Below are 14,734 nucleotides of genomic sequence, written 5' to 3' on the forward strand. Positions count from 1 at the left end.
ACTCTTGCTTTGCGCCTCAGCCCGGTCGGCCGTAATCGTCTGTGATCGGCTCGGCTCGGCCACAATCGGCCCGGTTGGGCGTGCAGCGTTCGGCTGCAATCGGGCTGCAATCGGCCCTTTTCGGCAGCAGTCGGCCCTGTTCGGCCGTGCTCGGGCTATCTCGGTAATTATTGCCCTGACTCGGTTACAATCGGCTCAACTCGGCCCCATTCGGCTATAATCGGTCGACTCGGCTCCTATCGGCTACGTTCGCCTCGGCTCGGGGCGGGGCGGTGCCGCGCGCAAGCGCAGTGCGCGCTGCCGCCGCCATGAAGTAGGTGTGGGGGTGTGGGGCGCAGGCCGGGCCCGGTCTTGTCCCGCCGGTGCTGGGGCTGATGGTGCCTCGCCCGCAGCCCCCTGACGAAGGTGAAGCTGATCAATGAGCTGAACGCGCGGGAGGCGGAGCTGGGCGTGCAGGAGGCGGTGTCGTGGCACGCGGAGTACAAGGACAGCGCTTGGATCTTTGTGGGTACGGACCGGGCTAGGGGCGGGGACCGGTGCCGGTACCGGTGCTGTTGACCCGTTCCTTCCCTTCCCTCTCCCGCAGGCGGGCTGCACTACGCGCTGACCGAGGGTGATGTCATCTGCGTGTTCTCGCAGTAAGTGCCGCAGCCCCGGCCCCGCCGCCGCGGGCGCTGCCGCGGTGCTGACCCTGTGTGTGTGTCACAGGTACGGCGAGGTCGTCAACATCAACCTCGTGCGCGACAAGAAGACCGGGAAGTCCAAGGGCTTCTGCTTCCTGTGCTATGAGGACCAGAGAAGCACCATCCTGGCTGTGGATAACTTCAATGGGATCAAGGTGAGTGGAGCTCAGGCGCTGTCGGGGCTCCCCGGGTGCTCCCTCCCGTGAGCAGCGGCCCGGGGCGCCGGGAGCCGGCGGTGACAGCCCGGCCCCGCAGATCAAGGGACGGACCATCCGCGTGGACCACGTGGCAAACTACCGGCCCCCCAAGGAGTCTGAGGACTGGGATGACGTGACGAGAGCCCTCCATGCCAAGGGCTGCGGGGTCAAAACGCCACCCCACACCTCGTCCGACTCCGCGTCTGAGGATGAGGATGTGCTCGTGAAAAAGCAGAAAGGTAAGGAGTGTTCCTGGCAGGCTGGATCCCAGGTGGACGTGCCCGTGGTAGGGTCTGGGGGCTGGAGTCTGCGTGGAGAGAAGGTTGGAGAAACAAAAGAGGGCACAAAATGAGGGTGGGAATAAGATATTGCTACAGAGTGCTGAGGAGATGCATAAAAATGAGGGAGAAGGAGAGCCATGAGGGAAGAGTCCTCAGGTCTGGAGAGGTAATTTCTACAAAGTGGATCACATTATTACTGAGGAAGGGGAATGAAAGGGAAGTTGGAAATTCTCAGCATTCCAAGTGGTGTGGAAATGCCCAGAGTTGCTGGGAAGAATGTGATGTGAATGTTAAAGAGAGAAGTGGAGTGGGTGCAGCTGGAGGAGAAAAAGTTGTGATTGGAAGTGAACTGGGATCTCCCTGAGGGGGAAGCAGGCTGGGAAATTGGGTGGAGGGGGAGAATTTGTAATGAAAGATGAGCTGGGATGGTGCCAGGGGAGCCATGGGGAGCAAGCTGCTCCTGGAGTTTGGTCCATCCCGAAATGTGAACCCTAATTCCAGAGAAGCAGCAGAGCAGAGCAGAACGGTCCAAGTCGAGCCCACAAGCCGGGAAGCGGGTGAGCACGGAGGAGCCCCATGCCAGGATCAAGATCAAGAAGGAGAAGGAGGATCCGGGGTACGAGCGCTATGCTGGCGGGAGCGCCGGGAGCAGGACGCAGCGGGATGAGGAGCAGCGGCGGCACCAGCGGCACTCGGACAGCAGGGGCGACAAGAACTGCCGCGAGCAGAGGGGCCAGAGCGGCTCGTGGGAGGAGCGGGAGAAGAGGGAGGAGGCTGGCAGGAGGGGCAACGGGCACAGCAGCCGGCAGGACGCGTCCCCCAGGGGAAGCAGGTCTCGGGAGCCCCATTCCCGGCACAGGGAGCGGGGCTCTGGCAGAGACTCCGGTCGCTGCTGAGCCCTGGGCCAGCATTTGGGGTGAGGGAGGCTCTGAGCCTGCCCATGCCTGCTCCAAGCTCCAGGGATGCCATGGCTGGACCTTTCACCTGGGAGCTTCCCCCTTGCCTCTCATCCCACCCTGGGCCAAGGCTCTCCATACTCCCTGTGCTGCTGGCTGGGACAGGGGCTTGTCCTTCGACAGGCGAGGCTGTCAAGCAGCGAAGGCTGGGAGCAGCAGGATGCTCCCCTTCCCTAAATCCCTTGGGGTGGTGTCCCCTTCTTGCACTGGGGGCAGAGGATGCCAGGTGTCCGGGTTTGGGCCCTGTGCCCGCCCAGCATCTTCTGGATTCCGTGATGAATCCATAGGGCTGCACCGCTGTGGTTGGGGTGATTTATTATGGATTTGTTTCAAGGTTTCTTAATAAAAGTTCCTGATAGGGAGAAGCTGGTCCCGGGAGCAGTGTTCCTGTCTGTGGGTCAGGGAGGAGGTGTCATCTGTTTTTCTTACACTGATTTAGGCTTATTTGGCTGGAAAACCGGGAGCGACGGAGTGTAGGATTCGCAGGGTGGAGAAGGGTGGGGCTTTAGCTGGATTTGGCTCCTGTAACGAGTGATCCCTCCGGTCCGGGTCCGTGCCGCTGCTGGGCGCAAGGGGGAATTTCCTCCCCGGAGCAGCCGGGCCGGCTCCGAGGCAGCCGCGGGGTTGGGGCGCGGGCAGCCCCTGCGGCCCCCACCGTCCCCGCGCGGTGCCGGCAGGGGGCAGGCGCGGCGCGGCCGTGCAGGGCCCGGTTCCGGTCGCGGTTCCGGTTCCGGTCCCGGCTCGGTGGCGGCGGCGCGCGCGGCGGTGTCCGCCCGCCATGCGATGTCCGCGCTCAACTGGAAACCCTTCGTGTATGGCGGGCTCGCCTCCATCGTGGCCGAGTTCGGTGAGGCGCAGGGGCGGGGCGGGACCGGGACGGGCGGGACCGGCAGTGTACCGGCGGGCGCTGAGGCCGGTGTCCCCGCCATCCCCGCAGGCACTTTCCCCGTGGACCTCACCAAGACGCGGCTGCAGGTGCAGGGTCAGAGCACCGACGCGCGGTTCCGCGAGGTGCGGTACCGGGGCATGTTCCACGCTCTCTTCCGCATCTGCCGCGAGGAGGGCGGACGGGCCCTGTACTCGGGGTGAGCACCGGGGCCGGGGCCCATCGGCAGCGGGTGCCGCTTCCCCCGGGGCCCCATCCATCCGTACCGCGACACCCACCCACCTGCCGCCCGGCCCGGCGCCTCCTTGCACCCACCCGGGCCTCCCCGGCGCCTGCCCCGGCTCATTCTCCTCTGGCTCAGGAGCTTCCACCGCCCGTGCTGGGCTCCCTCTTCGGCCGCAGCATCGCCCCGTCTGTCCTGTTCGCCCCCACCAGCCCGTCCCAGGTTCCCCCTCCGCCCAGCCCGGGACCTCTCCCACACCCCGGCATCTCCCCTTGCCTTCCCCGGGTCTCCCCCACCCATCCCGGGTTCTTCCCCCCTCCTCGGCCCTGCCCTGCTGCTTTCCCGGCGTCCCCTCCCCAGCCCGGGTCCCCTCTTCCACCTTCTGTCATGGCATCCCTCTGCTCCCTTGCTCCCTGCCCATCCCGGCCCCCCATTTCCTGGACGCTGCTGTGACCCCCTGGATCCCTCCCTGCCTCGTCTCCCTGAGCGGAGTCCCCCGGTGTTCCCGAGGCGGGGAGCAAGGCCAGGGCTGTGTGGGTGCCATCCCCTGGCACTGGGCTGCGTGGGGCAATCCCGGGTAACCCGGGCAGAGCTGCGTTCTTGGAGCCCCAGGGGGTTTGGGTTGTGCCTGGCCCCGCAGTTTGAGGGCGGGTGGGAGTAGCCTGGGCTGGCCCGCAGGGATGCTCAGGGTCCATTCCCCCTCAGGATCGCCCCGGCACTGCTGAGACAGGCGTCCTATGGCACCATCAAGATCGGCATCTACCAGAGCCTGAAGCGGCTCTTTGTGGATCGCATGGAAGGTCAGTGTTGGGGAAGGGCAGCACGGGCACCTCCCAGCTCCCCTGCCTCACACTCTGGGCACCTCCCAGCTCCCCTGCCTCACACTCTGGGCTGTGTGTTTTGCTCATTCCTTGCTCTGTCTTTTCCTCCCCAAGATTCCCACAGGAATGGAGCTCCATTACTGGGTGCTGTGGTTTTGTTTGTCAGGGAGAGCAAGGATTGGATTCAATCCTGATGGGAACCTCACTGTGCTCTGCACTGCCTGTGGCTCCTACCCAAACATCTCCTTCCAGTCAGGTTCCTTCCTTTCACAGAGTCATAGGAGAATCACAGAATCCTTTAGGTTGGAAAAGACCTAAGTCTGATCCCCACCTTGTCCCCAGCCGAGAGTGCTGAGTGCCACATCCAGTCCTTCCTTGGACGCTTTCAGGGGTGGGGACTCCAGACCTCCCTGGGCAGCCCCTGCCAAGGCCTGACCACCCTTTCCATGAAGAAATTCCTCCTGATGTCCAACCTGAGCCTCCCCTGGCACAGCCAGGCATATTCTGCATAGGAATTGGGCAGTCCAGCTCTCTGGCTTTGGCCCTGCCTGTAAAGGTGAGGTTCCACCAGTGCCCTTGACCTGAGCCCTCTGCAGCTCCTGCCTGGGGAGTGGAGCAGCAAGAGTCTGGTGGATGTTCCCTCTGGGAGCACTGAGATCTGCAGGTGAGATTTCCATCCCTGCTGTGATCTGAGGGAATGGTGTGACACTGTTCCAGCCTGGGAAAGCGGGATGGGAGGGGGAAATGCAGCACACTAATGATACCAAGCTGTCTCAGGGGAGCTTTAGGTTGGTATCAGGAGAAGGTTTTTTTCCAAGAGGGTGCTGGGGCACTGCCCCAAGGTTTCCAGAGCTCCAGGAGCATTTCAACAGCACTCCCAGGCACAGGGTGGGATTGTTGAGGTGTCTGTGCCAGGTCAGGAGTTGGATTGGATGATCCTTGTGGAATCCTTCCATCTCAAGAGATTCTGTGACTCTAGAGGTCCTTTCAGGGCTGCTGTCCTGCTTTAGTAAGGCCTCTCCCTGCCTGGTTCTGGCTGTGTACACAGTCCCCACACCCCCCTCGCTGTTCCAGCCTTTTCAGCTGTGAGCTCCATGCCTGAATGTTTGTCTCCCTACAGGCCTGGGGCAGCCAGTGGCCTGGTGTCCTCTGGGAAGTGTCGTGGTCAGTACCAGCAAAGGCCTGTGTGTTTTCCCAACGTAACCACCATCCTAACTCTGGGCCTGGAATCTGGGGTTATTCCCTGACACTAATCACATCTAACTCCCTGCCTGCCTTTGATTCTCAGCTGGCTCCAAGTGGCTGCGTGTAGGCAAATCCAGGGGGCCTGGGGAAACACTGGGTTGTCCCTCTCTGTCTGCCTCTGTCCTGGCTCATCCCTGCAATGAGAAATCTCAAATAATTATTCACAATTTTCACGTGTCCAATGATTTTCCTTCTCATCAGTCAGACCCTCTGAGAGTGCATTGCTGAGTGTTTCAGCTGCCACCTTCTGTCCCTGACAGGTGTGGGGACAGACCTGTCACGGGCTGTGGCACCTGCCCAGGCCCTGCTCCTGCAGCTTCACCATCTGATTTGAGAACTGAGCTGCTCTACCCAGCCTAGTGTGCCCCTCCTGTGAGGGTCTGACCTTCTTTCCTTGGTTGCAGATGAAACGTTGCTCATCAATGTGATCTGTGGGGTGGTCTCGGGGGTCATCTCTTCTGCACTGGCCAATCCCACAGATGTGCTGAAGGTAAGGGCTGGCTGTGGAACCCGTGGGAGGAGCAGCTCAGTGCTCCCTGAGCCACCAGTTCTGCTTGTTTGGGGTTTTTAATGAATGGGAACCAAAGCCCAGGGCCATTAATAGATGTTTAAAAACACAGCTCTTAAAGATCACAGAATCCTGGAACGATTTGGGTTGGGACAGACATGAAAAACCATCTCCTTCCACCTCCTGCCACGGGCAGGGGCACCTCACTCTAGAGCAGGGTGCTCCAAACCCTGTCCAACTTGGCCCGGAACACTCCCAGGGATGGAGCAGCCACAGCTTCTCTGGGCAATATGACATTTGTGCTGGTGAGGGGTGGCAGCTGTGTTATCTGACCTGGGCCAGGTGAGCCAGCTGCTCCTGTCCCCTGGGTCACGGTGCTGGCACTGCCCCAAGGGCCTGCCTGTGACATGGAGTGAGCAGAGCCCTGTGGGGACTGCCTGGTGCCCTGGGCTCAGGGTAGCCCTGCTCTGGGCAGAGAGAGCCTGGAACACTTCCCCAGTCTTCTCCCTGTAGATCCTCCTTCTGGGACTGCTTTCAGGGGGAAGGCCTTGTTCCTCATGTTCCTGTGCCCCCACCCTGCCCCTGCCTGCTGCTGTCCTTGTTGGTGTGGTTTGCAGGGAGAGGGATGTGGAGAACAGTGTGTGCTCAGAGCTGCTCTGTTCCTCCTCCCAGGAGTTCCATGGAGCTGCTGTCCCTGGTGTCCTTGCCCTGTGGCCAAGGCTGGTGTAGATGTCTGCCTGCTGACTCTTCCCTTTCTTTCAGATCCGAATGCAGGCTCAGGGCAGCTTGTTCCAGGGCGGGATGATCGGCAGCTTCATTGACATCTACCAGCAGGAAGGCACCCGAGGCCTCTGGAGAGTGAGCACCAACTCCTAGAATCCTCCAGCAGCAGCAGAACTAAGACAAATCTTAGGGAAGCAGGTGCTCTCCTGCTGTTCTGTAGCAAGGAACACCTGGAGCCCCTCCTGGCCCCTTAAACTGCTGCTCTTGTGGGACACAATCTTTTCTGGTGTTGAAATTGTGCAGAAGGTGAGGGGGTGACAGCCTAGTTCCCACGTGCTGGTGCTGGGAGCAGGGGAGCAGTGCGGAGTTAATCCTGCTGGAATAACGCTGCCAGGGTGGAGTTATCCTCCTTGGCTTTGAAACAAAGCTGGGAAGCAGGTGGTGTGCTTGCAGGGAGGCTGTCAGGAGAGGGAGCTGGGGGATGGCTGCAGTTGGTGACAGTGTCTGTGCTGCACAGGGTGTTGTCCCCACGGCCCAGCGAGCGGCCATCGTGGTGGGGGTGGAGCTGCCAGTCTACGACATCACCAAGAAGCACCTGATCCTGTCAGGCCTCATGGGGGACACCATCTTTGCCCACTTTGTGTGAGTACCTGCTGCAGGCTGGGGGGCTGTGCGAGGGCTGGGGAGAGACCGTTCATGGAGTGACTGGTCTGGGCCTGCAGGGAGCAGGGTTAGTGCTTCCAGAGGATCTGCTTTGTCAGCTGGAACAGCTCAGAGTTAGCAGCAGGTATGGAATCATTAAGGTTGGTTAAGACATCCAAGACCATTGAGTCCAGCTGTTTCCCCAGCACTGCTAAGGCCACCACTAATCCATCCCCACACCCCAGAGACCTCCTTGGGGAAGGACCTGGCAGAAATCCTTCGGTGGGATGAAATGCCAGCTTGGTTTCAGCTGGCTAATGACAGAAATGTTGCCCCACATCTGTGCCCTGGTATGAGCCAGGCAGAGATCCACGTGTAGCCACGTGTACCAGTCCCTCAGAAGCTGCTCCAGTCCTTAGTCCTCACCTGTCCAGACCCTGTGATCTTGCAGCCCCTGCTGGAAGAGCCTTGGGAGAGAAGCAAGCACAAAGCTGGCAGGACCCAGAGCAGTCAGTGCTGCAGTCAGCTGCTCTGGGCAGGGCTGGCACAGAACACTGGAATCCTTTTTCACCTCCATGGTGCAGATGCTGCAGTGCTTCCATTGGCTTTGCCAGCTGGGCTGAGGGTGAGGAGCACTGGGCCCTCTGTGGAGGGGGAGACTGGCAGTTCTGTGGTCCTTTCTGGTGTCTTTGCCCTTCCTCCCTCCTTCCTAAAGAAATGTTTGTTCTGGTGGGAAGGATGTGCACTCCCATGGGTGATTTCAGGTCTGTGTCACCTGGGCAGCACCTGGGACCCTTGCAGGGCTGCCAGTGCCCTGTGGAGCCAGCTGTGGAACCAGGTGAGGGTCTGGCTTAGCTGAGCTGAGCATTTCCCTCCCCTGAGCTCTGCAGGGTCCTGTGGCAGCCCCACCACTGCCCCTTTCCCAGGTAGGAACAAGTAGTGCACCCCACGTCCTCTGCTAAATGCCTTTGCTGAAGTCCAGAGGAAGGTGTTTTGTGTCTGTCTGAGCGGGAGTGGCTGTGTGCAGGGCTGTTCCTGCCCTGATTTGGTGTGTGCAGTTCCAGCTTCACGTGCGGGCTGGCGGGAGCCATCGCCTCCAACCCCGTGGACGTGGTGCGGACGCGGATGATGAACCAGCGCGCCATCGTGGGCAGCACCGAGCTCTACAAGGGCACCCTGGATGGCCTTGTCAAGGTGAGGGGACAGGTGGGCACGTCCCTGTCCTGGGAGGCTGGCCAGGTCTCAGCACCACGCTGATGGGAGCAGTGAGATCCTGCAGTGGCACAGTTTGTCATCAGTGAGGTGGGAGAGGGCCCGGAGTCACTTCCCTGAGGCCGCTGTCAGCCTGAGCATCCTCCCAGCCTCCTGGAACAAAATTGAGGCCTTGAGGCAGTTAGCTGGGTTCAGAGACTGCGGGTGGGGCTTCACACACCTGCACGGGCCTGTGCTCCCTGCAGCAGCTGGGCAGGGCCAGCGGGGCACATGTGGCACTGGGGAGGGAGGTGGGCAGGGCGTGGGCCCGGTGTGCCTCCTCATCCCTTTGTCTCTCCTCCCAGACGTGGAAGAGTGAGGGTTTCTTCGCACTCTACAAAGGCTTCTGGCCCAACTGGCTTCGTCTGGGTCCCTGGAACATCATTGTATCCTTCCCTGTGCTGCTGGCAGGTGGTGGGGTGGGACAAGGGGAGAACCCCACTGGGAAGGGCAGGGCAGAGCTGACACCCCAGTGGGGTGCCCTGGGACCCTAATGGGCGCTGCTGATGGTCCCTGTAGAGCCTCTGAGGGCTGGGCTGAGACCTTGCGTGGCCTGGGCTGCAGGAGATTCCTGGGTGAGCTCCTGTTTGGGAGGGCATTGTGGGGAACACTCTGCTGCTGAGGCAGGTGCTGACTGTGCAGGACCAGCGCTGCTGTGTGCTGAGCCAGAACATTCTGCCTGCTGAAACTGGGTGGGGAGTTCACTGTCAAGAGCTCCCAGTCTGGGCTTGGAGCCGCTTCCCTCTCGCAGTGGTCTGGGCAAGGCTGGGTTTGCTCTGGGTCCATTCTCCCAGCTCTGTCCTTCCTGGGCAGCTCAGGTTGTGCTGCCTGGACAGGGAGCTCCATGGGTGGGTTTAAGGAGCTCCCTGGATGGGTGTCCAGCCCAGCTGAATGCTCCACCCACCCTGCCAGGCAGCTGCCTCACATCTGTCCCAATTCCTTGACGCTCCCTTCAGTTTTTTATCACATACGAGCAGTTGAAGCGCCTCCCCTTCTGAGAGCTGCCTTCATCTCACCAGAGTCATCCTCAGGGCTGGCAGCAGGGCTGTGCTGCCGCCTCCCTCTTCATCCCACTGTCCCCATGTCGTGGTGTTTGGTCCCTGTGGGCTGGGCTCTCCCCACATGCATGGTCCCTGGAGCACGAGCTGCCTGGCACAGGGGGCAGCCACGTGTTTCCCACCCGGAGGTGTCGTGTGCCTGGGCCTGCAGGAATATCTTCTGTGAAGATCTGTGTGTTCCAGTGGCCTTTGGGGCACTGTGGCTCGTGGCTGGCAGGTGTGGGTCTCCTCCCGTGCCCGTGGGGTGGGGCCCGTGAAGGTGCCATTGTCATCATGTTTCTTGCAGAACTTGTAACTTCATTAAATTATTTATTGACTGGATGGCTTGAGTTTGGGTCTGTGCTCATTCACTTGCAGGGGTGTCTGCCCTTGTAGAGCACAGAAGTGTGGTTTTCACCATGCCATAGACCCCTTCATTCTCCATGTATTTATTTAAAAACAGTCTGTAGGATTCATTGCAGTAGAGATGTTTCTAAACCCAAGTTTGTTAGTATCAGAAAATGACCCTGTTGTCCTCTCAGCTCAATTTTGCCAAACCTGAGACTCTTAAATTCCTGCTTATTACTGCACCATTTTTGTTTAAATCATTTGTAAAGACAGGTACTGTGCTTTAAAGGTGAGCTCAGCACTTGAAAATACTGGTTCTCGTGCTGAGGAGAATATTTTGGTCATCCTCTTCTGGTTTTTGGTTATTTTTTAATGTTTATGGCTATGGAAGCAAATGTTTTTTATGTTCCTGCTCCCTTTCCTCTTGGTGGGGTGGCTTTGGTTTGGATGAAGGTCCCTGGTGACACAGCAGCACGTCCTGGCTGAGCCTGCTGTGAGCTGAGTGTGTGTGGAAGTTGTACAAGGAATGTTCAGCCAAATCCTGCTGGGGAAAAAGGCGGGGAATTGGTGTCACAAAGTCAGAGCTGCCTGTAGAAGCTGCAGGGAAGGGAAGGTGACTCCACTGAGCGCCTGGGCTGAAATCCTGCCTGGAGCAGGGCTCTCTGTGCAGGCAGTGCCAGGCACTGTGTGGGAACTGCTCCTGCACACACAGGAGGGGTTGGGGGTGGAACTCCAACTGGAAGATACCATGGGAACCAGTCAGCCCTCCCCAGGTGTTTAGGGTAGAAATACATGACTGCCTGATACACGAAAGCTAAAAATGGCAGTAAAGCAGGAGAGGGGGGCACTGGCTCCAGCCTGTACTTGCTCCTCACTGCCCTGCCACTTCTGCCTTGTCCTTGATCTCATTCCGAGGGTTTGGACTCTGTCCAGCATCAGGACAAAGGCTCCCCAAATGTCTCCCTGAGCAGACAGAAGCAGAGGATGTGTAAGGCCACCACAACCCTTCCCGTGGCTGCCCGCAGTGCAGAGCCCGGGTGTTTTGGGGGCGCCCATTGCTGAGCTCCTGCCCTCCAGCCCTGCCCCTGCTGCCCCAGGCGCCCTCCCCCAGGCACTGACAGACAGACAGACACACGCTCAGTGCTGCCCATTTCCTGGCAGCTGGGATCTTTCCAGCTCATGAGGCAGGAGAGCTTGTGACACTTTGTGTGGGGGCTGGAGCCGCCACTGTCAGACCCTGGGAAGGTCAGAGTCCCCCGGCAGGGGTAAGGGGCGCTGTGGGCTTCTGTAGCACAAGGTTGCAGAGGCTTTGCTTTCATGAATTTCTTTGTTACAAGTTACTATTAGGTAAATGCACTCATGACTAGCAAAGTGAGAGAGTGTGTACATAAAATAGTTATTTTTTACTGTTAGTAGCACTTACATGGATTTCACTGGAAGTATCACAGCAAAGTTCATCAAACTCCTGCAGGAGTGAGGTCAGTCACTGATGGACAAGGTCTCCCTTCAGGTATGACCTGTGTCATGGAGCCTGGAGCCAGCCTGCTGTGCCTGGGGGTCTGCAGGGGTGTGCAGGGGGAGCTCCAGGACAGAGGGAGGCTCTTTGGGGCAGCAGCCAGTTACTTCTGCGTGGTTCCATGAGTGGGCAGAAGACACCAGCCCTCAGAGGTCCATGTCTGCCTGGATCTGAGGCCCCTCTGTGGGTCGTGGTGGTTTTTTGCCCTGCAGGTTCCAGCAATTCTTTGGTTTCAGCCTCTCCAAGGATACCCTGGGCTCCCTGTTGGGCTTGCCAAGGGCACTGCAGGTTCCCAGCTGTGAATGCTGCTATCCCAGGCTGGCAGATGTTTCTCCATCTGTTTGAGCACACATCCCTTGTCAGTGCTGTTCCTCTTTGTAACCAGGTCGCCTTCAGGGCTGCTGTTCCAGCAGGATGTCAGTGGTGTTCCCTTGCTCCCAGCATCAAGAAGCTGTCCTGGGTGTGGCAGTGACCCCCAGGAGCTGGGCTAGACTTTGGGAACTCTGTGCTTGCCCCCATTCCCAGCCTCTGTGTCTGAGCAGGCACTGCTCTGCTCCAGTCCCTGGTGCCTGGGGGAGCAGCCACCGCCCCGTGTGCCACCGTGGCAGCTTCCTGCCCAGGTGCTCCCTGCTCACCCCCTGCTCCAGGGTTGTCTGGAAACGTGGCTGGAGGGGAGGGACCTCCGTGGGCACAGCAGCAAGTCCAGCAGTCCCTGCTGCAGGCAGCTGCTGGCAGAGCTCTGCTTCCCCCAGGGACGGCCCTGCTCCCCAGGCTCCTGCTGCTCCCCCAGAGACGCTCCTGCTCCCTGGAGAGTGACGGGCTGTGCCTGCTGCCAAGTTGCACCTGCTGAGAGGCCCCAGGTGAGTGATGGCTGACAATCGTGTTGGGGATGCACCATGCCTGGGGCGTGTCTCACGTGAGGCGACCATGGCCAGCTGGGCCCTGGGAGCCATCCTCACCGTGCTGGCCTCGCTCATCATCGCTGCCAACGTGCTGGTGGCCATCATCCTGCTCTGCCACATCCGGAAGAGAGGCTCCAAGGGGCTCTGTTTCGTCCTCAATCTTGCCTTGGCGGATGCCATGGTTGGCTTTACAGTCATGGGCCTGGCTGTGGATGAGCTTTCCCAGCCCTTTCCTGCTTCCCAGCAGTTTTGCGTCCTGAGAATGGCTTTTGTGATGTCTTCCTGTGCTGCCTCCATCCTGTCCCTGATCCTGGTTGCATGTGACAGGCACCTGGCCATCCGGAAGCCTTTCCACTATTTCCAGCTAGTGACAGGCTGGCGGGTCGGGCTGTGCCTGGTGGGGCTCTGGCTCTTTGCTGCCATCATCGGCTTCCTCCCGGTCTTCATCCCATACTTCCAGAGGATCTCCAACCAATGGAAATGCTCCTTCTTCAACCTCTTCCAGCCTTCCTACATGCTCACCATGTTCTGCCTTGGCTTCTTCCCCGCACTCTTCCTCTTCCTCTACCTCTACTGTGACATGCTGAAAATCGCCTCGGTGCACGTGCAGCATATCCAGGAGGTGGAGCAGGCGGGGCTGGGTGGCGGCTGTCCCCCAGCCCGCGCCACCAGTGACATGAAGGCCATGCGCACGGTGGCCGTGCTCATCGGGTGCTTCACCTTCTCCTGGCTGCCCTTCTTCATCTCCAGCATTGTGCAGATGGCCTGCCCTGAGTGTTTCCCCTACAAAGTCATCGAGAACTTCCTCTGGCTGCTGGGGCTGGGCAACTCCCTCCTGAACCCACTGCTCTATTCCTACTGGCAGAAGGACGTGCAGTTCCAGCTCTCCCAGCTGGCTGCAGGTGTGAAAAGGAGGGTCCTGCTCCACCTGGGCAACAGCCGCTGTTTCCTGGGCAGAAACACGAAGGCTCCTCCTGCTGTGTCCTGCGTGGAGCTCCAGGACTGACTTGGTAAGGAGTGGCTGTCTCTGGCTTGCCAGCTCCCCTCCTGCATTGTGACCATGAACTCAGGGCCTGCCAGCTCTGAAGGAGATCACAGATGGGTGGAACCAGTCTGGATGTTAATTTCAAGGCACCATCGTGGCTGGATTCCAGCCTGCCCCCCGCCTCACAGCCCCCAGCACAGCCAGTTCCCCCCAGCCCCAGGCAGCCCAGGTTGCAGGTGCTCCCTGGAGAGCCTCTGCTGGAGCAGCCCCGTGTCTGCTGGACCAAGCTCTCCCACTCACTCTGCAGGCAAAGATCCTTTGCCCATCGCTAGCCAGCTTCCCCTGCCAGGTGTGCCCCCCTGCTCCATGGGCAACAAACCCCCCATTCCTGGGGCAGGTGTGGGCACAGGGATGGCTCTGTCCCCTTGGCCCTGCAGCAAAGACTGCGCAGGCTATGAACCATCCCTGAGCTCTCCTGGAGCACAGGTGCTCCCCCTCCCTTCCCAAACCCACCTCTCAATTCTACACAGGGCCATCCCTGCTTTGGGCAGTGCCCCCGTGGAGCAGAGGTGAGGGGGTGAGTTTGGGCATGGGGACAGAGAGGCTTGGCAGTGACCATGCCTGTGTGGGGGCTGGTGCAACCCAGGGCAGGGGGACAACCTGGGCACTGCTGTCACTGTTTACCCAGGCTGTAAAGTGAGTCAATGAGTAACTGGCTAACAAGGAGAGGGAGGATTGGCTGCCTCAGAGCTCCCCACGAAGAAGACCCTGCTGTGTCCCCCCAGGATTTGGGACTGGAAGGATCCCTGCACACCCACTCTGCCCATGGGAACCCCCTTCTGCCCTAGTAGCCAGATGGCTGCCCCTGCCAGAGGCTAAAGTTGTACTTAATTGCTTCTCATAAAATAATTTCATTTCATCCACACGGCAAGAAAACTTCCCTTAGAAGAGGTTTATTTGCTAAAAAATGCTGAAAATGAGGGTGCTCTGCATGAAACAGCAGCTGTTCCCACCTCTGTCCTTGCCCCACTAGCAGACACGGCTCACGGCTGTATCCACTTGCATCCAGAACTTGCCATGAAGCTAAGGTCTTCCCCATCCCAGAGAAAGTGGGAAAAATAAAAGTGTCTTTAAAAGATTCCAAAGAAGAGGCCCTCTGTGGCATTGCCCTTGGCCAGGGAAAGGCCTGGGACCAGGTCCCACGTGGCAGACACTGTTCCTGGCTGGGGTGGAGGGACTGACCTGGGGGAGGGCTGCTCTGGGGGCTGCTGCAGGGATCTGGTGGGTGGATCCAGCCTGCCTCAGCTCTGGGCTCAGCCCATCATCTCCCAGCACCGGGGATTTGCTGCCTGTTCTTGGTGATGCCTGAGCTCTGCCGGCTGTGCCTTTGATCATCCTCATCCTCGCTGAGCCTCTGCTTCCCTCCAACGGCTTCCTGCAGCAGGTCCCAGTGGGAACAGGGACACTTTGGACATGAGTCTTGTGCTGCTTCCTGAGCTCCCTGACTGCCAGCTCTGCTGCGTGAATCCG

General features: G+C 59.6%; 3 protein-coding genes across 3 annotated transcripts; all 3 read left to right on the plus strand.

Annotated features, from left to right (window-relative positions):
- The first annotated feature begins 145 nt into the window (after nt 1–145).
- RBMX2 (RNA binding motif protein X-linked 2) lies at nt 146–2,471 on the plus strand. Its single transcript, XM_074551878.1, has 6 exons — nt 146–313; nt 393–508; nt 587–638; nt 709–838; nt 939–1,119; nt 1,663–2,471. Exons 1-6 carry the CDS (start codon nt 309–311, stop codon nt 2,055–2,057), a joined length of 879 nt encoding a protein of 292 aa, XP_074407979.1. The 5' UTR covers nt 146–308; the 3' UTR covers nt 2,058–2,471.
- Nucleotides 2,472–2,734: 263 nt separating this feature from the next.
- SLC25A14 (solute carrier family 25 member 14) lies at nt 2,735–9,795 on the plus strand. The gene is made up of 9 exons (XM_074551883.1): nt 2,735–2,964; nt 3,055–3,202; nt 3,932–4,026; nt 5,697–5,782; nt 6,563–6,658; nt 7,041–7,165; nt 8,224–8,359; nt 8,722–8,802; nt 9,373–9,795. The coding sequence occupies exons 1-9, from the start codon at nt 2,901–2,903 to the stop codon at nt 9,412–9,414; spliced, it is 873 nt and encodes a 290-aa protein (XP_074407984.1). The 5' UTR covers nt 2,735–2,900; the 3' UTR covers nt 9,415–9,795.
- A 145-nt stretch (nt 9,796–9,940) lies between these two features.
- On the plus strand, nt 9,941–14,311 carry GPR119 (G protein-coupled receptor 119). The gene has a single exon (XM_074551877.1). It carries the CDS (start codon nt 12,185–12,187, stop codon nt 13,223–13,225), a length of 1,041 nt encoding a protein of 346 aa, XP_074407978.1. The 5' UTR covers nt 9,941–12,184; the 3' UTR covers nt 13,226–14,311.
- Nucleotides 14,312–14,734: the final 423 nt, after the last annotated feature.

Source organism: Zonotrichia albicollis, chromosome 14, assembly GCF_047830755.1.
Source record: "Zonotrichia albicollis isolate bZonAlb1 chromosome 14, bZonAlb1.hap1, whole genome shotgun sequence".
In the NCBI taxonomy this organism is placed as follows: domain Eukaryota; kingdom Metazoa; phylum Chordata; class Aves; order Passeriformes; family Passerellidae; genus Zonotrichia; species Zonotrichia albicollis.